Source organism: Anarrhichthys ocellatus, unplaced genomic scaffold (assembly GCF_004355925.1).
Source record: "Anarrhichthys ocellatus isolate YVR2014 unplaced genomic scaffold, GSC_Weel_1.0 scaffold27, whole genome shotgun sequence".
Taxonomy (NCBI): domain Eukaryota; kingdom Metazoa; phylum Chordata; class Actinopteri; order Perciformes; family Anarhichadidae; genus Anarrhichthys; species Anarrhichthys ocellatus.
This window is the reverse complement of record NW_022280057.1, coordinates 4,380,713-4,405,170: the sequence shown is the minus strand read 5'-3', so window position 1 is coordinate 4,405,170 and position 24,458 is coordinate 4,380,713. Positions and strand designations below refer to the sequence as shown.

Below are 24,458 nucleotides of genomic sequence, written 5' to 3'. Positions count from 1 at the left end.
CCGCCGATCTGGCCTCTTGAACAGACTCGGTGAGTAAGGGGGCAAGTAACTCATAGCTCTCTCCGGATAGCTGAAGTGCTGGTAGTGGCAGCAGAATCTGTGGGGCGGTTCGGCCAGGCGGAGGGCGCACAGCGTCCTGGGAGAAGGTGGCATAGCCCCAACATGTGCGACTTCAGTGGGACGCGTCTGACTGTGTCCCATCTTGGCTTCCAAATGAAGGGGCTGCTCAAGAGGCAGGAGTCGTCTGACTGTTTGTTCGCTGTTCTGTTGCTGTTTTGTTCTCAGCAACTGTGTTCTCAAAGCACAAAGAGACCATTGAGGGCTGGCGATACCTCTGGATATCCAGCCATAACTGTGAGTGCCATGCTCTGACTAGCACTCGTATGATGTGTCTCCAATCCAGTTGAACGCAATGCCCCGGAGTCACAATGAAAATGGCAGTTTCCTGAAAGGGAATCGTTTCATCTCAACACTGCTGGAGTTTCTGTTTTGGGCAGACAAAGCAAAAGATCTTTCTCTGAGTTTACCTGAAAGGGACAATGCCTATCTCCATACCTCATTTAATCAGAGGTAATATGTGTAATAAAACACATAGTTGAGCCATTGTTGCGTCATGTGAAACAAACTTGTTCTCCATGTAATGACCTTTTCCGACCGGAACCAGATTTGTTTTGCTTGTATGCTCACTTATATGGAATTGATTTGGAGAGCTCCACCACAGAGAACTTGTTGGACCACGTCTGTAAAATCAAACTGAGGCAGATGAATGAGTTCAGTGGCATCTTTCGTAACATTTAAGATTTGCGTGTGTATCCCGTAAACGCTTTGAAACTGTGATTAAGTGGGTTTGTCAGTTCCAGTAAACCTCTTTTGTCATGAGGGCTGTAATTAATCTAGTGATGTTTGGAGAGCTATTGCTGCTGCTAAAGGTGTAACAGCAAAAGTGAGCCGCTCTCGCCATGATTAATTGCAAGCTGCTTTCAAGTTTGACAATTCGACGTTTGACAGTTCTCGAGTCTCTAGTCTGCATTAAATCCCTCTTTTTGGCAAGTGCAAGGTTTTGACATTTGATATTCTGTACAGATAACACTCACAGACGAGTGTGGTGTTACATGACAGAAAGTTGTGTAAAACCAGTTTCTGCATGTTGTCTTTTCGAAAATGTATCCTTTGGGTTGTAGCATTTGCATATTGGCATTTATCACTAGATAGGAATTAAAGTAATCCTTTGTGCCAAAGCAGTAAAAATTCTGAAGACAAAAGCATAATAAACTAAATGTCAAGCAATGACTTTCGGGGGCTTTATAGAAGCAAGTCTACTACAGTATAACCTTTAGAAGAATATGGATATTCATGAAAGAAAATGAGATTCATAGTAATGTATAATTAAATATTATCGATAATTTGGCCGGGTAAATATCATCATGTGCCCTCTGAAGTCAACAAAATGTGTCATAGCGGTTGAACTTCAGGTTCACTCAGTTCAGTTTCTAACAATCACTGCTCACGATCATTATTCAGGGTTACTTGCCCGGAACAGCCGTTCACAGAAATGTATTTCCCTGAATCTCCGAAGAAAGGGAGCACATGAACGAGGCTGTGACTGTGACTTTTGCTCTCATATAATTTCGATGTCAAACATCCTGTAAAACCAAGTTTCAAGGCTGATGGTTTAAGGCTTTAAAAGTTAAAACATTATGTCACATACTCAACATTACTCTAAATTACAGGCACCAAAAGACCAATTTCTATTAGGCTGTACTTAGCTACAGAAGGGTTTTAATCATGATTTGCATAGAAAACATAGAAGCATTCATTCTCCTGTATATCCATAAAGGCAGCTGTTAGAAAATCAGAGGACAGCACAAGCAGGTGTGTGTCGGTGTGTGTTTTGTACTTTTCTGCATCTGTGAGGAACTGTAACTCATTTGTCCCTTTATGGAGCATCTCAATTGCTATTACTAAATTCTGCTTGGGTGACATGCTAAACTCTGTTCATTACCACCAAGAAGACAAGGCAGGAACTGCTCCTCACTTGCCTTGATTCAATTTCCCCAGATGAAAAATGGCCACTTAAATGCTTAATTTCTACTTAATTTCACTGTGTACGAGGTGATAATAAATTCATTAACAGTAGCCTTCACTGAAACTAATAGCAGTTTACAGCAGGACAAGCAGTACAGTAGCTAATGGTGCTGTGTGCAGTATATTGCAGTTAACAAGCTTGGGGACTTGGCAGCATCTGGCACCAGGCTGTGATTCAGCAGAAGCCAGACAGCTTCAGGCCATAATGTAAAGATTTACCTTGTGCTATAACGGGGAGAATGTTCTGGCTAGATTTACTATGAAAATACTGAAATAGAGCCAAGACCCAGATGAGTGCACTCGGGATAATGGCAGCATAGTGAACCCATGTCAGGCCACATTCACATCCCAACCCAGCATCCCTCCAAAAATAAATAACAGTACGGTCTAGCCCCCATAGCGCATAAGATTACCATTTGTTCATTGCAAACGTGTGCGCAAGATTGTCAGCTATGAAATATAAGTCATAGGACTCTCAGGATAAGCAGTTAAGTGCTCTCACTAATGGCTCTGTGGATGCTCTACATAAGGTCATAGGTTGTGGACGCAATTGGCCATGTCATGTTAAATAGCAGTGGACTATGTTATTGGCTAAATCTGTGTGTATATTTCTGGAGTAAAAAACAGGGTATAGCTTTTGCTTACGAAACATGCTCAGATCCAAAGAAGTGGCAATGCCTACAACTTTGCATGGCACCTGTGATTAATACACTGTTGACCGGATCATGTCCCAGAACAAAAGGTTACAGAGTTCAGTGTCATCTGTCTGTATTCATCTGCCTATGCTACTTTAGTGTACTGTATACCTCAGCTGTCGTATTTGGTGTGGTTGTGTGTATCTATTTCTAACCTGAGTAGCCCTCAGACTGTCATGGCGCTGAGAAATGGAAATCTACCGTAAGTGCTGTAAAGCTGGCATACTATAGAATCAAAGCAATGGGTGATACCGCGCTATCAGATCTAAGTTGGCAGGTTTTCTTTTTCTTGCAGACCATATCACCTGTTGAGCTAAAATGTGCTGCATGTGCGATTTCTTAGGTCAACTGATAACAAAAACGGTTTTGATAATGTATTATCATTATAAGCAAAAAGGATGTCACTAAGAAGGTTGCTAGCATCTGTGCTGTACGTAAATATATCTGCTAAGTGAAGGCTTTGAATTAGAATGTATTGAAACGATAGCCACTTGAGGTGGAGCATCTCATTTTTGAGGGAATCCACAAGCCTCAACACTGTGAATTAAGTGAATAGAACTGCTAAACGCTGGCTGAGCATCTTTATAGTCTAACCACTTAATTGCTTTACAGCGCAAAACAATAAACAGTCTGCATTAGTCTTTAAATTGCTATGTGCTAAGTGAATAGAACTGCTAAACTCTGGCTGAGCATCTTTATAGTCTAACCACTTAATTGCTTTACAGCACAAAACAATAAACAGTCTGCATTCGTTTTTCAAAAGGTCAAATGACAGACGAAAACAGGTAAGTGGAGTAAGGGGATGACAAGAAGCAACAGGATCATCATGTCAAATAAGTCATTTTATGAATGAATTCTTCCTTGAAACAACTAATGAAATCACTTAGTCTTTGGTTCGAGTTAAACAGATGAAAGAAACAGGAAGAAACTCTTTTCTCAACTGACCCTCAGCCACGTATAACATTATACCTTATTCCCTCTTTCCTTCCTTACCTTTATTTTTCTCTAAAGAACGCCTCACTCTAATGTTACCACCTCCTTCTTTCAATCCATTCCTCCCTTTTAAAACTCTCCGTCTCTCCACCTTCCACATCTTTTTGCAGCTGTGTGACCCAAGTCACCGGCAACTGGGAACAACACTGGAGGGAGCTGGGCCCTCGATGGGCCGTCCCCTGGTGTGTGTTTGTGTGCTCGCTTGTGTTTTTGTTTGCTCGTGTGTATGTCGATGTGTGCGGTTCGCCACACGCTCGCATATGTGCATGCACACGCACTTCTGGCCTTGTCAGCACGATCTGGAATTAACTGGATGACAGGCACCCTGCTAAGTATCGCTGTCAGTGTCATCCAAACACAGAATAGTTCCCACAGACTCCAGCAGGCTCCTCCGCTGAGCATTAAAGCGAATCCTTTGTCACCTGCAAGATGACGATGGAGCAACGACTAATTTCCCACGGGTGGATTTCAGATGAGTCATTGGCGGTCATTGGCTGAAGGAAAGTGTATCAAACTCAAACGGCGACATGAATGAGCATTAAATATTCCTTCATGTGAGAAAACAGACATATTTCAACCGAATTCTACCAGTAGATGTATAAATCATACATGCATTAACTGCAGAATTTACTTATATTTATTTTATTTTGTCATACATTTCCTTAAACTGTTTGTGTTTTTTGCCAACTGTCAATCCCTCTCTGCCCTGTGGTGCCTGACATCTCCAAAGCTTCATAATACAATCCGAGTCTTATGATGATCATGCTGGTGAAATGTTGTCAACTACAAAAAAAGTTTTCTGTTTGATGTTGTTCGAAAAGAAAACGTCAAACGTATCGCTTACTTCCTTGTAAAGCCACTCGCAAAATCCCAGTAAAGAAACGTCTGTCTAACACCTCTAAGTAAGAGATCGCAGTGACCAGGGCCGCGTTTCGACCAAGTTACTCATATTATTAGCCTGAGGAAGTTTCATCAGCCTGCCTTCCACTGATCTCTACAAGCCAAACAAATTATATTATTCTCCTTCAACAAGACCACAGGAATGACTCGGATCACAATTCAATCAGTGTGTCTATTTCCACACAGCAAGCTCTGTCTCAAGCAAGAGATATGTAAATCTCAAAGGCAATAATAGAATAACAACTGATCTAATATGTACGGCAACTTTCATTTACAAAACCACGGTGTAGAATACAGATACTGGAGATCGTATAACAAAATTAAGCATTTCTTTCATTTATCCTGGTTAAATTGTGGACTGTACACTACCTATAGGCGCCCACACAGGACCCTAAACACTGTGTTCCAAGCATGAATAGGAAGATGAATAGAAACAGGACATGGACCACTTCTGCTTGGTAGTGAATGCACTCTGCAGATCTTTAACGCTCACTCCACCCTCTTTGTGTTTTCACTTGGGGCAACACTATTGAAACCTGGATTGATTGCTACAGACGTGACATCTGCGCAGTCTGACATCCAGCTACGCTGCGTTCATATGTAAATATGCACATAAATTTAGTCAAGCTATACAGTTGTGTTAAAACCATTCACAGGCCACTTTTCACTTTCTTTCAAAGGGGAAGCTGATATAACTCAAAGAGCGGCTGTGGAGTGGTGAAACAGGGAACTCATGTATATTCAGCACCTTGTATAATTGTCCCTTCCAAATAGGGTCACAAATTATAACCACTCCTTGGACTTTGGAGTCTGAGAAAGCCCAGTGGCAATAGGTCTGTGCAGTCCCACATGCAGACAGAGAGACGGACCGAGAGGACACGGTGTACTGTACGCAATGTTTCCTCAGCCTGTCTGCGTGGAGAGGATCGCCTATCAGAGGACAGGCAGAGACAGACGAGGTCAGGGCCAGATGTGCGTGCCCCATTCTACTGAGTCTTAAAAGGAAAATATGTTGGAGTTTAATAGAAGAAAGCTTCGAGAAACGTTAATGAGAAAGTGCAATTAAGGCAGCCACATGTCCTTCGGGAGAAAAAACTGAGATGTATATCCAGATGTCGGCCTCCCGCGCAAAGATTGTAAAACAAGTACCCTCGGGCTATCAACACACACATTACATCATCATTCTCAATGCTCTATTTAGTGTTAATTGCAAGTAAATTTAAAAAGAAAAAGCAATAGAAGTAATTGCAGCCTTGAGGATGCTTTATATGTTTTGTTAAAACCCTCTGTCCTAATCTGTGCAAGAATTCAAAGTAGTAAATGGTTAACTCATGTAACAATAATGAAATTATTTATGTTTAAAAGTGTTATTACATTATGTTTGTTATGATTCGCATGTATAAGTATGTATGTTTACGCTTGCTAACTAATTCATAAAGAATGAATCCAAGTGAAAAAAGTAGTTCTTTATCTTTTTTCACCACAGCTGCCAGGATGAATGTTTTTTCTTTTATAATATACAATAGAATAATTCAATCTTGTTTTTCTGACATGCTTCATTCGTGTAGACATCAGTGTATATACATATCTATAATTTATCTTCAGCAATGTTTTACACTGCATGGCTGTGTATTCCTCACACGGTGCATTTACTGTTTCTTATTATGGTTTATCGACCCTGACCACAGCATGAACTGTATGCATGCTTAAGAAAAACATCTGTAATCGATGATATACAGTACAGTTATACAACAAACTATAGGGCTCCCTACGAGTGGAAAAGCAGGTAGCTAACAAGGGCTAGTTACAGAGCTTGAATCAAGTTCTTCCTACTTTTTTAAAGGGAATTCAAATTCCCTCTTGCATTAGTGTGTGAATGATACCAGTTCAGCAGGATGTATAGTGTAACACAACAGCACTATTTAAGGATGTGATTCAATCAGGGGAAGGATCAGCATCAAAAGCTGCTTGTTCCGAATAAACCGGGAACATAGTGATATCCAGCGCTGTGCAGTGCTGAGCTGAGATGTTGTTTGGGAGTTTACAGGAACCCCTGCCTATCCTGCCTTCAAAAGGCCAAAAAGCCTGCCCCTCACACAAAGACGCAAGTCGTATAAGCTTCAGTGATTGGCCGTTTGAGTTGTTTAGTTTTCTTTTCTTGGTCACACACACACACACACACACACACACACACACATTTGTAGACTTACAGCAGGGTCCAGGAGAAGGGAACAGAAGAGAACTAGACTTCAGCATATTTGGTGATAGCTCACATAGACAATACAATGATGTGAATAATGTAAACATAGGCAGTTAGCATGCACAGTTTGACAATACAGTGCATTCATTTAACATTTGGAGATGCCACTTCCATCAGTGTGGTTTTCAGGCTACTTGGGAGTTTCTCTCCTTTTTCTAATGGGATTCTCCTTGAAAACGCGTCTCAGCAACAGTGAGCATGCTGCTTTGTAATTAATGCAAATGTTTGAACTAAGCAAGTATGTTATGCAGTAGCTGCTGAATAATCACATTAATTGTGTCACTACTTTGCAATTTGCAAAAACAAAGCGGTTTTGAATAATTGCAAAATTGTTGTGAGGTTGTGACAAGTCTCATAGGGAACATTTTATTCGCTGCTTTGAAATACAAACAAATCTAACTGTCAGGGATTTCCATTGACAATACGCTTAAAGCCAGCATTAATTCCACCTCAGCTTGATGGCCACAAATAAAACATTCTCTTTAAAGTTGAGGATTTTGCAGCAAAATGATTGGCTGACAGCAAAGTTAAGGTTCAAGCTCTCCTCCGAGAAACAAACATGAAATACTTCCACTTGAAGGAACCCTTGTACTTGGAGTCGGTCAGAGTAGACAAGACAAATTGTGTCTTTGAGTTGTCATTTTCCTGGTCTCGAGGCAGCACAGCAGAGCGAGTAAACACGATCTACCATCCCAGTCATTGTTTAAAGGCTCGGGTAAGCAATGTAGCTAAATTGGCCTCCCTCCTGCGTGTAGCCGAGAGGTCCAAAGTTCACTTATGAAACCAAAGAACACTCGTATTTGTTTTGCACGCACGCACCACACAGGTACACAGTCACTGCATTGCCAGTTAAGGTGAGCATTCAAGCATGGACGCCAACAACACTGAGAGATTCATATCCACATATGCGTGCAAAAAGGAACCAACGTGCACCAAGACGTAGTAACACGGAAATGGACATGTATTTGATATGCACACAAATCTGAGGTGATTGACATATGAAGACAAAGCACACACACAGACACACATGCATACAAGCAGACACACTCTGTTTTTGTCTCTGTCTGGACGTGTAGATTGCCAGCGTTTGGCAGGCGGCTGCTTACATTCTTAAGATATTGATATAGAGAGATTCTTCACCAGCTTGACACTTTTCTTAGGACTGAGCTCTTTTATGTTGGATTAGATACACTTAAGAAAGAAATGCTCTTGGAGATTTAAGGATCAACACTGCTAGGAGGTGAGATCGATGAAAAAAAAAGCTAACTCAATTCTGTAAATGTCATTCTCTGGCATCAATCAAAACAGTCCGTTCAAACGTGAGAATATGATGCTTGAGATCTTTTTGGAATGATGGACATAAAATCTCTAATCAGATCTGGCTTATTGACATAGGGAATTACGCAAGAGCTCTCTGTTGTTTTGGAGATGGACAGATTTGCCCACGTAAGCAGTGTCTGGGAGCCAGTAAGTTGTCACCTTACCTATACCCAAGTCACAAAGTCCAAGCATTGCAGGACAAGCTTCCCATCAGCTTGGTATCAACTCTACATCGTGACGGCACAGCAAGGTGAAGCAGTACAATTCATTGAAAATATGTTCCCTGGAAAGCAATTAAAACTATCCAGAGAAACTTATATAAAGAGGAAGTGACTGAGAGGGGTCAGGGAGGTCACTGCACCCCAGAGCAGCGTACTGATCCAGGGTTGTCGTTGGCTCCAACTCCTGTAATAACACCACAGCACACTGCAGCGCATCATGAAATGTACCAGGCTCAACTTTGTTGTTGCAGAGTTATTGCAAAAAAGTGCAAGTATGTGCCAGGGTGTGTGCCAGACACAAAGTTGGAACTCTGTCTTGACATTTTATCGGTCTGTAATCTAAAATCTATCCATCATACAGTGAATCTAGTAACAATAAGTATTTGCCTGATTAAACTTAAATTGCGTCATTTCTGGGGATCCATATCATACGGCACAGATCTTGGACCTTTCAGTGTATTGGTTTCTGTGTAAGATTTATTATTACCTCGATAGATTCTCATGAAGATTACTAATTAATTTTTATCATTTAAAGCCTCTGGCCCTCTTTCTTATTACAGTAAATTAACCTGTGAATTGTAAATGAAACAAACATGAGTTACGCTATGCAGGCTGTTATGAGGAACCATGTCAGGATTTGCAGAACTGAAACAAAATCGGGTATTTCACAGGTTCTCACACCCACTGGATAACTCCTGACCTACACACACACACACACACACACACACACACACACAAACACCAAGTACATGCACCCCGTAAAAAACAGCAAGTCATTATCAGTTTTTTCCAGCCTATGGGACTGATTGTCTTCTTCACACCAGTTTAATGACCGTGGTGGGCTTTCTTGGTGAGACTGTAATTATAATCCGACCGCAGAGGAAGCAATAACTCGCTGTGGCGCCTGCAAGGTAGCTGGCAGCCTTTATAATATACAAATCAAAATAGTAATAGTAACAGTATGTGCTCCTTGTGTTTTTAAATATTGTGTATTGGAGTGGCACATTTCTGAATGTATCTCGCTAATGACCGATTTCTGTCCATGTAACTTTTGTATCTTGCCTGCCACCTTGCGCACAGACGTTTGTCCTGCTGTCTGTGTCATCAGCCTCATTTGTTTTCAGTTCTCTAACACCCTCTTTGTTCTTCTTTGTCTGCTCCGCACGCCTCCTCCTCTAACAGTTATTGTTATTCCTGTCCTTTCACACAGTCTCTGAGCAGTAAATCCTATCTTACTGGCATTCCCCAGGTCTGCCTAACCCTGTCTCGAGGTAGTTATCCTGTCTCAGAGCTGTCTCGTCATACTTGTTGTCTGATAACTTTCTTGCACAGATATTGCTGCTGTGCCATTCTATGTCCACCTGACGGACAGAGGCGAGTGATTGCGAGACTGTACTTGTGTTTACTCTGAGCTATATTCCCGCAGAAAGGGTGACCACACAGTGATGCTGCCCGTTATTTAAAAAAAATATTAAAAAAGCATTTAGGAACAATACAACTGTCTGTTTCAGTGCTGAAAGCAAAGTACGAAATATACAGTCTCACACACACACACACACACACACCATGCAGAAACTTGTTTTCTTATTTAGTCTGCTTTATTAAACTGAAAAAGATGGAATTTTGTGTAACACAGCCCATGTATAAGCACATATTACAAGTAGACATGTGTATGTGTGTGAATGAGCAGATATCATATGTTATGTACATCTCATAAATGACCTGTGTTCAGGCAGATTAACACTTGGCACACTGACACGCCCATGACTGCAAGATATGCATATTTCCTTTAACATAGATACAGCGAACCACATTGTGAAGCAGTATTTCCTCTATTTGAGAAGGACACTGTGTCATTGTGTGACTACAGAATATTAGCATTAATGTCTCTTGTTATTTTGATTTCTATTCTCTCTCAGCTCTTCCATCAAAGCTGTCTGTCTGTATATAAAAAGAAAAAAAGGCAGAAAGTCAAATTAGTGCAATAACAAGAATCCACGGTATCGCCTTTCCTCAGTTCACCAGATACTGTCTGTCTGTGCTCTGCAGCCTGAGGACAGCCCTTTGCTTTGTATTGGTGACTGAGCAGGGAGCCACCAAACACCAAAACAGGCAAATGCAAAAATGAGGAAGAGAAATGAAGAGGGGGAGGAGAAAAAGGGAGGGAGGAGAGGGCTTTCACAGCTGTTGTTGGCCAGTGTTTCCTCTGATAGGAGGCTTTGGCTGTACTCCCAGTTCTTTAGGTAAACTTTAAAAAAAAACATGGTTACCTTGAGATATGCGGGTGGGGGGGGCATGCAGGTTTGTTTGCAAAAGAGAAAGAGCGATAGTCTTAATATGGCAAATACCTCAAATCTAACTGCTAAAATGACTCACTATTGGCTTTGGGTTTACTCAATCAGCAAAACGTTTTGGCCCGTTCCATCTAGTGAGTTGCTGCCGCACATGATGTGGTGGAAGCCTCAGAGAAACACTGTCATGTGAAAACACCATTTTAGAAGGTTCCGCCTTTTCTTTGGAAGCAACGATACCATGGACACTATGATTAAGCATTGTGTTCTAAAGATGAGTGATAGTTAGGTATGCCGGTTAAAAACCCCACCTGTGTTTATATGACGACACATCTTAGCGCTGGTTCAGTAGAATGTTGTTCAGCAGCAACAGTGCGGACATCTGCAAAACTCGTTAGCCTCTTATCATGGGGTCAACATTATAAGCTGAATCTAAGTCTTTAATCTGTCCCACTGCACGTCTCTTTCTGTTGGTGACAGGCAGCAGGTGCCATTGACTGTTCAGACTGCAGGGCAATGTTTTGAACAAAGAAGAGTTACTATGTGAACATTTAAACAATGTGCTCAGGCCTTGGCTAAACTGATCTGTTCGAATAAAATTCAAATGCCAGTTAAGATGCCAACATGAGGGCAAATGAGAGTCTCACCTCAAAAGACGGGCCCCAGGAGAGGCACTTAGCGATGCTGTTTTCGATGCAATGGCCTAGATATTATTGTACTCACGGGGACAAGTGCTGCCTTGTCTGAATCTGATATGATTTTCTAAATATTTGAATATCAAAAGGAGGAAGTATCCAGCTTGTCTTTCCGTTTTTATTCTTTCATTTCAAGCCCTTGCTAGCTGTCAAAGAATAACAGCAAGGGACTTTGTTTTTTCATCAGGGTGTTTCTGTGAATTTACCACTGATATGAGCTACAATAGCATCCTCTCCCTCTAAAAGGCTAGGAAGTGAGCCCGTGAACAAATAGAGTCCTATAAATACACCAAACCACAAAATGGATCAGATAATGACACATTCATCTTAATTTAAAGTGATAATTCTGCTGATAAAATCATGGAAAGAGCATTGAAGCCAGTGTTTTGCCAACACTTCCACACTGTTGTGTCTGTCTGTTTCAAATGTAACCTCGGGTGAGAAAAGGACTCAGCTCTCAGCCAGTAGACCCACAAATTATTCATGGTTGGAGGGTCAGAACGTTCGCTCCAACCCAAAGAGGATCCTCATCCCCCATATGTTACTTGGATTTACCCTCAGGCACATACTGTATGTACGAGACTGCATCAGCATTCTGACCTTTCATAACATTCCCTGTCATTATTTGTTTGTTTTATATATGTAGGAAAGTCATTTTTAAATTGAAATCTTAGCTGAAAATAATGGAGCATTTAAATTATGCTAAACACGCTTGAGGATGATCATCAGTTAAAACACTATGTGGAGCTGACGGATGGAAATGTGTAGGAGAAGGAGAGAGAAGAGTCATGTTCCTCACAGATGACCATGATTTCCTCTCAAATTCCTGCAGATGTGAACTACCACTTCAGCATCATGGACATAATAAGGGAACTGCTCCTTAAATAGTGCTCCAAATTAAAAAGATTGTGTATATTGTGGAAAATGGCACCATACCTCATTTGTTGCATATTTGCTTCTTTGGAATTGAATCTGCACCTCTAGAAACTCTATTTTCTTGACTTGTTTAGGGTGACCTGAGCACCGAGCTGTAACTTTTTAGTTTAAAAGGGGGTCAACTGTCTCCCTGCTCAGCTCAAGCTCTTCTACAGCAAAAGACGCTCCTACTGATGTAAGAAAACCTCCTGATCCCAGCTCACTTCCACACCGTCGGCTCACAAGTGCCGAAAAGGTTGTGACCTCGAGTGTTACATAAATTCCATTCTTTTCTTTCTCTCTAGCAGTGCAGGCTCCACTTCCCCTTATAGGAAGCCTTTGTGTGCATTGCAGGCCCCTGAAAGACTTGTGTCAGGGACGTGGATGGAGGCCCGGATTGAATCTGTGTGTGTGTGTGTGGGTGTGGACGAGTATATGCACAAGAGTGCGCGAGAGACAGTTGAGAGGAATACACAAAGAAAGGGAGGGGAAGAGAGTTTCAGCATTCGTCAACATTCCTCCCCGAGTCCCACACTTTCTTGGCATTGGCCTTGTTGGTTCCTGAGCCCAGCATCTATTGCTGTACAGCACAAACATCTACACGTTTTCAGAGGGTCGTTGTTTAGCCTAAACCCAGACTGTGTAAACACCACAGCATGCAAACATAATGATGATCTGTGACTCATAGCTCTCCATGACACCATACTGGAAGGAATGCAGAAAGAGGTCATTTAATGTTACTGGTGCTAATTGCTGCTTGTGATGGCACAGTAAAATGACAGGGGATCAGATACGACCGGCCCAGCCCACTCGTGTTGCTTCCTTTAAACACAGCAACACAAAGACAGAAATTAGCTGTTGGACAGGATGCATCTTGGTATTTTCGCTCATTTAATTCTGCTTCTCTCTCTCTCTCTCTCTCTCTCTCTCTCTCTCTCTGCTGGGGAACAGTCAGAAAAAAATCACTGAAACTTGGCACACACGTTTATTTTTCTCTTTTCTCTCTCGCAGGCTTTTGTCTGCCAGAAAGGTATACACGGGGCGAAAAAGAGCCTGGCAGAACAGCGCCAACTTTTCAGCCTGCAACTGGGACCAAAGTGGTCCTTAAACCAGCAAACCTCTAAAGTTGTCGGGAGGGGAACTGACTTGATATTAAGAGCCATGGTTGTATGCAATAAAGTGCCCATATAAACAGCTTTATTTGTTCATGGTCGGTGACTCACCATGATAACTGCATTGCCCATCCCGGAAAGAAATTGGTACATTTTGTTTTTCGTTTTCCAGTTTCTTCTGTTTTTCTGAGCTCCTCCCCAGCTGTGCAGGAACACTTGAAGCCAATGAGTTTGGAAATTTGGAGGCACCAGTAACGAACCATATTCATTACACTAAAGTCTGAGTTTGAGTATGGTTCATTTGGATGTGCCTGTCATTTGGCTTTTTTTTTTAGAGCATGTACACTGTTAACTGTAACTCAGAGTGGCAGTTCTATTACATTCAATTTCTACCAAGCACTGCCTCTGCCCACAGAAAAAAATAAATGTTTTCTTGATTTAGCAAAGACGCTTATTGCATACAATGATGAAACAAACTTATTGCACCAGGGTGTGAGCAGGTTGCCTAAAATGTTCTGCTCCCAGCTAGAGAGCTGTGTTAAGTCTCTCACTTGTTTATTCTTTCATATTCTCTCAATGTTGTGCAAAAGCCCAAATTAATGATGCAATTATGGATGACAGTGAGGTTAAGGTGGTGGGTGTTGAAACACCACTCAGGTACTGTAGATTAGATTAGGGATATGATTGTGTGATGGGAAGCAGATGTCAGAAACTCCATTTTAAATCCAATTACACATTTATTTTTTTATTGCATTACGAGAGAGTCACGTCTGGGAAACATTACTCTTCTTCTCTGTTAGATTACACATCCACCCCAAGAACTCAGAATTGTTTACTGAAAACAGAAGCACAGCATGTTGCCAAACTGCAGATGTTCAGTAACTTAAAAAATGTAACATGCGATTGGTCCTAGTGCTGCAACCATTCCTGTGTTCTAGAAAGCATGTCCTCATGACCTGCAGAAGCTCTGAGAGGTAATTGTTTTCTTTCCCAGAGACTATGAGCACTTCTCAGTAATGGGCTGTGGCAACACCTTTGCTAAAGTATGTCTAATACTAGCTCTGTGCCCTGCAGGGGGAAACACATCAGTGTTTGTGTGGCTGTGTGTGTGTGTATGCACACTCATGGATATTTGATAAGGCTGCTCTGAGCTGAGAAAAGATGATTTCTGATGTGCTTTCTAATTTTCCTGCACTTTAGTCCCTTTCTATTGTGTACATGTGTCATTATGTCTGTGTGTATGTGTGTGTGTGTGTGCACCCAGGGTACATCATGTACCCAACCTGCATGTGAATAGTGCCCAGGGAGAATAACATAAGGCTAATGATAGGCCTGGCTCAGTCCCATTCCACAAAAGCACTGTCTGGCTGCATTGTGTCGCAGACTATTGTGGTAAGAGAAAAACTGACAACAGCACTTGGGATTATGGAACAGGCATCCAGAGAGAAACAGATGGAATAAGCATCAGAATGAATCTGAAATTAAGTCTGCCAGTATACTTCTAAGCGATGCTGGGGAAAAAAAATAAAATGTAATGTTGAGTTTTAGTACAAACTATTTCATTTTGGATACATGTTTAAAGTCAGTCAAACTTTTATGGTCTGGACATGAAAAACATTTGTTTTCACTCCAGATCTACTGTTCCTCACGTCAGCCAAACTTTAGCTTGGCCCGTAGTAGCTGGGTTACCACATTCTCACTTCTCAAGCAGAGTAAGAAAAAGTCAGAGCGGGAAACCCAAACCTTGCCATTCAAAATAGCACAGAATGAAAATTTGAGTGCACCGCTCGGCCTGGGTGGTACAGGGTGTGCAACTCTTATAACTCCATTATTTGAGCTTCCCTGCATCTACACCATGAACTATACTGAAGACAATACACATATTTTTTCCGTTGCCTGTCTGAAGGTGCAGGTTGTCGAGTGCGAGCTGCAGTCTGATGAAAAGAGAAAGACGCAAGCTGTATTACTGACTAATGCCTTGTGTAATTATCACATATTGACTGTTTGACACTATAACTCACCCTCAAATACAGGGCTGTGTGTGTGTGTGTGTGTGTGTGTGTGTGTGTGTGTGTGTGTGTGTGTGTGTGTGTGTGTGTGTGTGTGTGTGGGAGTGTGTGTGATGAAAGTGTTGACATGCTGCCGTATTATCTAAATAGGCGCCAAACAGATAAGGCCGCTGGCACAAGCCAAGGGTCACTGCCCCCCCCCCCCCCCCATTTCCCTCAGACTTACATAAGTATCATAGACAAAAAACAACTGAGATGGAGAAAGAATGAAGAAGAAAAAAGACAGAGAGAGGGAGGAAAAGATAATGACAGAAGGAAGAGATGTGGAAAATAAAAGAGGGAAGGACTTAGAGAGTTCCACAAACATGAAGCATGGAAGAAGAAGAAAGGGTTTAATGGATGGGCGGTAATGCTTCCCTCTTTTGAAGTATTTGTGGAATTTATTTTTTTAAATAATGCTTCCTTCTTTTCATTGTTCTGAAATCCATACTTCTTTTGCATGTACTTGCTCCAGGAATTCTTCATTGTTTTTTTTAAAGTCATGTTTATGTGGCAAGGCTGAGCCTTCGGTACAAATACATTTAAACAGAAACCACAACATTATTCTGGACACATTTTGCTCCATGACCACAACACTAAGAGCCCAGTATGTCCTTGACACTAGAACCACAATCAGAGCATGACCCTTTTATTTTTCACTTCCATTGAATTACTTTTGTTTTTTATTATTAGGGTATTAGGTGTATATTTAGTGTATTTTATGAAGATGCACACAGTAAGCAGTAAGTAGATTCTGGCTGATCAAAGCACTTTTATGATACATGTTGGATCTCTTTTTCATGTGTTTAATGACTTTTGTCAAAATTATTTTTTGGGTAATTTTTCCATAATCACATTGTGACTAAATACGTTTAGAGGTGAATCCTTTCTTGAAGATGTTTTCCAGCACATGTTGAGGATGGCGAACGTTATGAGTTCCTTATGGATTTCTAATCCACCTCTGGTACATACCGTACTGCATCTCCACTCTGTCTCTCAGGACAAAGGAGCTTAGCTGGGTTCTGCTGTGGTGATGTGTCAACAACATCATAATGCTGTGGGTCACCTTTGTGTACTGTATACTGTACAGTAAGTGTGTTTATATGTGTGTGTGTGCGTTGCCATAGAGTGTTTCTCACGTCTTCAGGACAGACAGATAAGTTACTCATTCCTTACCCTTGCAGCTGTCAATGAGTACAGGGTTGTTTGATTAAAAGATTGACGGGCTTAATAATAAAAATAAAACATATTTGCTGTCAAGGTCACCATGGAGCCTTTCTAATGACTAAAAGAATAAGGTTGGCTGTAATTGTTATTGTCAACAATTTCCATGAAAAGACCAAAATCAACAATCCATTAGTCTATCTTTCCCTGTTCTGTCAGCCACATGCCCATTTGTTCATACTGAAAACATACTGATAAATAATACTTGTAAGTAGGATCACAAAATATTGAATATTGCCAGACCTTGTATTATATCTTAGTATTATACTAGTATTAAATTATCTGTCAAAAACACTTCATGGAACTTGTTAGAAATCTGATGGGTCTGTTGTATTTTGTAAAACAACAAAGTAACAAAACTCTATCAAAGGGACGGGGAATATAAGATTCTCTGATTCTTATAACCATCATATAAAAGGTTATTAACACGGAAAGAAACGTTTGCGGCAATCAAAGTAAAGTGCACAGAAAGAGTTACTGTGACTGCAATATGATTAGCAAATTATGTTAATGTGTTGCTAGGGGAAACCGAATACGGAACCGTAGCGGTGTTGGTAAAGACATGCAGAGCCGTACACAAGAGGTTGCATCAACCTATGGTACAGGGTGTGTCGGTGGATTTCCCAGTTGACACACACTGATCTGTCTGCTGAAGTGGTGTTTGGACAGAACTGTCTCCAAAAGATTACGTTCCCATACAATGAAATTGCATTGGGAATTAAGTTTCGGGGTAAATGTATGTTGTACAACTTGATACCCACTTTATAGAAATAAGACAGTGTTGAATCCACTAGTGGAGGTCTGTAGAGTACTCGCATACACCCACACATATACATACAAATACACTTGCATGCAAACCAGTCAACAGTGGTTCCAGGAATCGACTGGCATGGCACCAAGAGCAGCCTATTCACGCAGTCTCAACACAACAAGGCTGTAACTCAAGAGGTCCATTAAAAAGTCATTATTGTACATCCCTCTTTAAATTGCTCCCTCAGTGATAAAATCAGGCACAGGGCTGCGTCGCGGGGAAAACACACCAAATACCAACATGTGTTTGAAAATCTAGTAATTACTAATATTGTGAATCAATCTCTTGCTCTGTCTCTTTTCAACACAGAAGTGGTTTAAAGCCTGTGTTATTTAGGAAACCCATAAAAACATCTGTAAATCAAACACGTATTATGGCTTTTCGCTTCGTGCTGCCCCCTAAAGAATGACTTCCTTTAACTATAGAAAAAGGTTGTGACTTTAACCACAGACGTCTGCAGTCTACATACATATCAGAGCTCTATCTAACGTCAACAGCACACTATTTTTAGCAAGTCCTGTCGATGTTTCGTCTTTGCAACGGCCTCCTGTCTGGCCGTTTGTCTATCGCTGACTCTCTCTCTCTAGCTGCCTCTCCCTGTAGCTCTCCCACTCCCTACCCTGACGTTGCTTAGACCTCGCCTTTGTGGCCTTTGTTTGTTATGGATTAACTCCTAAGACTTGCCTGGCCATGAATCTGTTCTTCCACCCCAACAGCCTTCTCACCACTAATCCCTGTTATATGGTCCGCATCTGTGTCTCCTGCCACCTCCAACCCATGAAGTTATGTAACTCTCTGCAAACGTCTGTAGGACCCATTTGTCCACCAAGTTACACAGTTTAATTTTGTTGCAAAGAAGAGCTTGGATCAAAAACAATGAAATTGGACACAGGTGCTGTCATCAGCAACGATGTCTTTATCATGTATAAGCCTTTGATGTGGGCAAAACAGCCTCACTCGCAATGCATTGTGTTGTATCTATGCAGAACTTTAGATCATGCTGCTCTCTGTCTTAGTGATTGCGTTGTAGCAGTAGAAGGGATGGGAAGTTTGAATTTCAACACTGGTGCAGATTCACTCTGATCCCTTCGACTGTTACAGCTTGTAGTATCTTACATATGGTAATACACAGGCAATGGTGCCGTAATTGTGCTGTATGTTTGTGATGAGTGTGGCCGATACTCTGAAGATGCTTTTCATTGTATAGCATCTGTCTGCCAATTTTACAGCAGTGGAGAATACAGAGGAAGCACTGTTTTGTTTCCCTTATCCTTACGTCTTCCCGTCCCTACCTGATTTGTGTTTCCATACTGTCACAATGTTATCTGCAGAACAAGCCTGAATACACATTGTTTACACCCACTTTTCAATAGTAACGCAGCAAGTCTAGAAAGCATTTGTACACAACAAGGACATCCAGAGAAGGGCATGGAACTGGGTGCACTATGATGGCTGTAACTTCTCCAAAAAGTGTGTCTCTTTTATAACTAGTCTTTTATGCAAATATTTGCCCTCAAAAACTGTGCAGGCAGAACTGCCCTGTATTCAGCTCTACCTTGACTGACAGGAGATATTTTTATTGGTGTGACCTACATGTAAATTATTTCAACAGGTCCCTCTACAGTCATATCCAAGATAAAGAAGGTATAACCTTATGATCATATTCTATTTTAGAGAAATGAATGACCGTAATGTACTAAAACTAAAATATGAAACCGACTTATTAAGCAATAATGCAGACTGAGATGGAAGTTGTTTTTCTGGGTTACAAACATCTCCTGTGGTTTCACAGACATCATTTTCTTCTGGGAATTGTTAAATATACATTTGTATGGATTCCTGGACGGCTTACACATGGAAAATACACTTCCCCTAACCTCCACAGTGGATCACTAAATGTAGGTCTTGGACTTTGCAAAGCTATTTCGTGTTTTATTTTGATCACAGGGTGAAGCTTTAAAGTGCAGTGGGGTCTCTGGCACAGCTGGATCCTGTCTCCACTCCGTTGTGGGAGGGCTCGGTCATGTTCAGTAGTCAACTGGACCCAAGCCAAAGATCATCTCAGGCCAAAGTGAGGAACTTTTAACACTGTAATGAGGCCGAGGCTTGTAAGGCAACAGAGTGTTAGAAGAATACATACTTATGTCACATCAGAACATCAAACCTAAAAGAGGTTATAAACTTCCCTATCAGAATCATTTCACTAACAATTTATCATACAACGCACAAACAGGTGACATGACGTGAACCTCGCCTCCAATCCGGAAATAAATTTCAGCCATGCAACTTCTTGCCGACACTTGTTATTGTCTCCTCCAGAAGATTATGTATTCAGTCGTGTCTGTGCGTGTCCATCTCTGTTTCTGTCCGTCTGTCCACAGCTAATCTCACATACTGCTAGACCAACCAGCATCATTTTTTTGTGTTCATTTATAAGTGTATGCTCAAGGCACTCCCTTGGTTGCGGTGATTCACATTTTTTGTTTTATTGTGTTACTCCCTCAATGACTGTTGACTCCTCACTACTCTTAACCAGGGGCCATAAGGGGCCATAAGTTATCAATAACTGCTTCAGTTTGGACTCTTGCTTCCATACGGATTAATTATTGTTCCTCCATTCATTTTCCCGGCTAGATAAGTCAATTGCATCTGTGTATTTATGTATGTGTAACTACCGCTTAGCAAATGACAAATTGGACCGAGCGCTGACTCTAATCTTGTGTGTACGCATGTAAGATCGGAGAAATAGACTTGACGCGTAAAACACCTCAGGTCGTGGTTACACCTGTGAGATGCAGTTGGCACGCAAACCAGCACAGAGCCGGTTCAGGCAGCTGTATGGATTAAAATGAGAGCGGATCTGTTGCGTAAGACGTGCGAGGAAAAAACATACCTGACATGTTTGCAGTCTAGGGTTCGATGATTGAGGTTTGTATTCATTCAATCAAACATTACAACAGTGGCTGTTGCGGACACACCTGGCGGAGATCTGCACTCTACTAAATGCATTTTTTTTGTCTTGTCTATAAACCTGGAGGGAGCTCTGCAGGCTGAAGGGTGCAAACTCTTCTTCAGCCCTGTCATGTGGTCACATTGGTTACTGCTGCAGAGAAAAACTCTTTTATGAGGTCTTTGACACTTTGTGACATCGTTTGTGCTGCCGTTAAGTTCTTTTCCCTTTGTATTTTGACTGCTTACTGACTGACTGGTCAAAGACCTGAAGTCCTGTGTGATCGCTGCAGGCTCTTCACCCCTCTTCACCCTGCCATGTGATGGTGTTTAGTGACTGATAAGTACAGACTGACTGCCTGAGGTGAAGGTGTGGAAGAGTGCCATTTTCTCTGGTTTCATGACAGGTCTCTGCCTCAAACGTCAAACTCTCTGAGCACTCTCTGAGCACATTTCTGTGACCCTCGAATCATTTACATAACAACTTTGCTGGCCACAGCCTCTGCCTCTCACTGATATTCAACAAGCCCAAAAGATGTCCTGGCATGCTTCGCCGTGCTATGCTGAACCTCTCATTCTGTTAACAAGTGGCAAATGGGTATGATGGCTGCTCGGCGGATTGACCACCCAGGGTGAGGTCATATAAACCTCGGCCAGGCTTTCATCAGGAGCCGGGCCCTCTCGAAGCATGCACTCAAAAAAAATCTATGAACTTGTGCAAACCTCAGCTTAGCAAGTCAGCTTTCTTGCTTCAACTGACAGGATTAGACTGCAAGCACATGTGTGAATGAATGAGTGCGTTTGTGTTTCTGCATGAAAAAAACGTAAAGGGCACACGTTTGAAAGCAATGTTTAAATCCTGCGAGAAAGCTTATCCACGAAAGCCACATGATCCGTGTCTGTGATTCCCTCTTGAGAAGGGCAGGTTCAGGAACAAAGTGTTCTGCTTAAAGACTCTGTTTGTCAGGTAAACAGTTGAGCTGGCGCAGACAGATGCATGGCGTGAGTGAACACATTGCCTCTGGCAAAAAAGACATTGGCACTTACATTCAGATTTTTCTCTTGCCCAAGGAAATGCCAATCATGTGTATAATTTTACATCTGAACTGCAGATACATTTTTTACATGAATAGATAAGGTGAACAAGATCAAGATATGTAACTCTGTGGTTAGTGAAGAAAAGCATGAAGCGAAAACGTATTGCTGTGTCATTATGACAAACACTGTTACACCTTTAAATAAGCCCTGCCAGCAGGCATTACTCATGACACTGTGTACACCGAATGCAGTGAATAATAACTCACCTGAGCATCTCCAAGTACAACTTCAAGTCTAAGAACATGTTCAAAGTATTGAGCTGCAGTCCGAATCCAAAGTTTCTTCACCCCTTGTTCTTCATCCTCAGAATCATAATGACATACCCTCACTATCGTAAATAAATCAAGACCAGTCTGTTCCTTCATTGACTAACGCAGCTCCACAGCAAGAACGATATCCCCCGAAACCGTGTCAAATTAAAGAGAATTTAACGCGCTGTTATGTAAGATGGAAAAATAAAGCGAGTGCGTCAGACAGAGTTAAACCCTGCTGTATACTGCAATGTGTCGGGTGTTAAAAACAATAGTTTTTTTCCAACTGCTTAATGCTGCACTGATAAGTATCGATAGATAAAAGCTGCAGAATCAAGTTGTGCACAGTAAATGGTTTTACTTCTATTGTAGGGTCTAATAATCAAGCGGTATCAATCATCACCACAGGAGATATGAACAGTATGTCAAATATACAGCAAAGTTAAGGCTGGTTAAAATGTAACTTATTTGGCAGCTTGGCTCCTGATAACTTTGATAACTGATAATGTCTCTTGGCAACAGAACATTGCTGATATGATAACATCTGCAATAAACTGAATCTATGATAACAAACACCATTACTATGTTCCAGGCACATCTTATCAGGATAAACACCATCACAGATTTTCTTTCTGACCAAATATGGGATTTTACCTGAGATAGGTTACTTAATAATACCAGGATTAAAAAAACTTAAATTAGAATTAATATAATTCAATAGACTTTTTTACGTGAATACTTTTTTAAATATTTGGTTGAAATACTAATATTAATGGAACAAGAACTAGTTGTATATGCTTTTTATAATGAGGAAATGGAAATGAGGAAAAAACTCAATAGCTATAAAAGTCACTTCTAGTAACGAGATTCCTTCTGTACACCACCATAAACCAAAAAGAAAACCCCTCTTTTATTGAGAGATTATCATTAAACATACGTATGTCTGAGATATTTGTTATGTCCTTTAACACATATCTCTGTTTTACTGGCACAAATGATGACAACTTCAGAGTATGACATTCAAAGGTGACTCTTACGATGATAACAGGTGTTTGTAGTCTTTACTGCTGTTTCCCTTTTCGATCTCTGCATTTTACTGCTCCGATAACCAAAGAATCACAGCTTCTCAAAGTAAATACTGTACAATAACTTCTGGCTTGGGTTCAGGAGTTCAGCGACGGTCAAAACTGTGGCCGACTGGAAAGATGGTAACTGGTAATTTGAGGCTGAGATCATTGAATGCAAGCTGCCAAACTAATTATCCGACTGACAGCAACTTTGTAGCAGGACATTCTCTTCCTCACAAAAAGTGAAAATTAATATGACAACAAACTGTTGCTTCAGAATAACTGTATTTATTACTAAATGTTCCAAAGAGAATAACTTTCAGAACAAGTTCAAATTTCATCTCCTAATGACATAAGCCTCTATATCAAGTCGTAATCTTATTAGATAAGCGTGTACCTGTCAGCTAAGCAAACAACAGACATACCTGTGGAAGAAGAGCAGTATAGACAGCATGGTCTGGTCAATGTTGCTGTTGCAGATGCCCTCGTTCAGCAGGAAGCAGGGGTCCCTCACCACCGATTCCAGGGAGTCCTGCCTCATGATGTTGTTCAGCTTGTCCGTGTTCAGGTTCTGGTACATCAGCTGGCTACGGAGCTGGCGAAAGTGATTGACACTGGGGCTGGTGGGGCTTCCGGGCAGGCCCTGAGCCGGACTGCTGGCCATGGAGTAGTCATAGCCATTGGCCAGGTCCAGACAGCAACTGCAACAGTCCAGGCCGATGGGCGAGAGGCAGTCATCGTCTGACATCTCTTAGCACAGGTGGATGGAAAGGAAAGACGCCCAGGTGATGAAGGGCAGGTGCAGGAATCTCAGTAAAGGGCTACTGAGACTGAGGTGTATGAAAGAAAGACAAAGTAAAAGACAAAACACTAACAGGGTGTTTTCCTCAGCTCAGCCTGGGCTGGTCTAGTGTCTCCACTCCAGGACCAGGAAGGCTAAATGGCAGGTTGAGTTCCCCCCTGAGAGGTGCAGTCACGCTGGGCGACTCTGCCTGCTTCTATCCCTGAGTTTCTCCTCCTGCGGCTCTGCTGCGTTTAGCCTTTTGTTCGGGGCAGACGCTGTTGCAATGTGTTGCTACTGTGGCAGGAGAAAGAGTGAACGCCCCACACACACACACACACACTCACGCCGATTCAGCGAGAGTGAGCTTGAAAGCAAAACCCAGAAGCAGCTTGCTGCTTATCACTTTTTTTTCCCTGCACTTTTTTTTTTTCTTTGGTTGGTGTGCCTAGAGACAGAGGGGCTGAGCAAAAAGGGAGGGAGGCAGTCAGAGAGGGTGGGGAAACCCCTTTGATTGGTAAAAAGCATAGCTGGTTACACTCACTGGGCCCTCCTCTTTTCTGTTTCAGCTTAGCCATGCACGCATTTAGGGGAAGGCAGATAGACAGAGAGGGAGTGAAGCTTCAGAGCGTACTTGAAACATGTGCAGCTCCGCTGACTCCACCCTGCTGCCATGCTGACAGCACAAGGAGTGGCTGAGTGAGGGAGGCTGCAGGAACACACACAAAGATACGATTACATG

The 24,458-nt window shown here is 41.7% G+C and overlaps 1 protein-coding gene across 2 annotated transcripts in view; it reads right to left on the bottom strand.

Annotated features, from left to right (window-relative positions):
- The window catches only part of tsc22d3 (TSC22 domain family, member 3), a 30,910-nt gene extending 6,778 nt beyond the window's left edge, over positions 1 to 24,132 (bottom strand). The window contains exon 1 of one of the 2 annotated variants that reach the window (XM_031862576.1): positions 23,361 to 24,132. In XM_031862576.1, the coding sequence (XP_031718436.1) occupies positions 23,361 to 23,683 (323 nt within the window). In that variant the 5' untranslated portion in view covers positions 23,684 to 24,132. The other variant, XM_031862578.1, reaches the window with a different exon arrangement.
- Between the last annotated feature and the right edge of the window lie 326 nt (positions 24,133 to 24,458).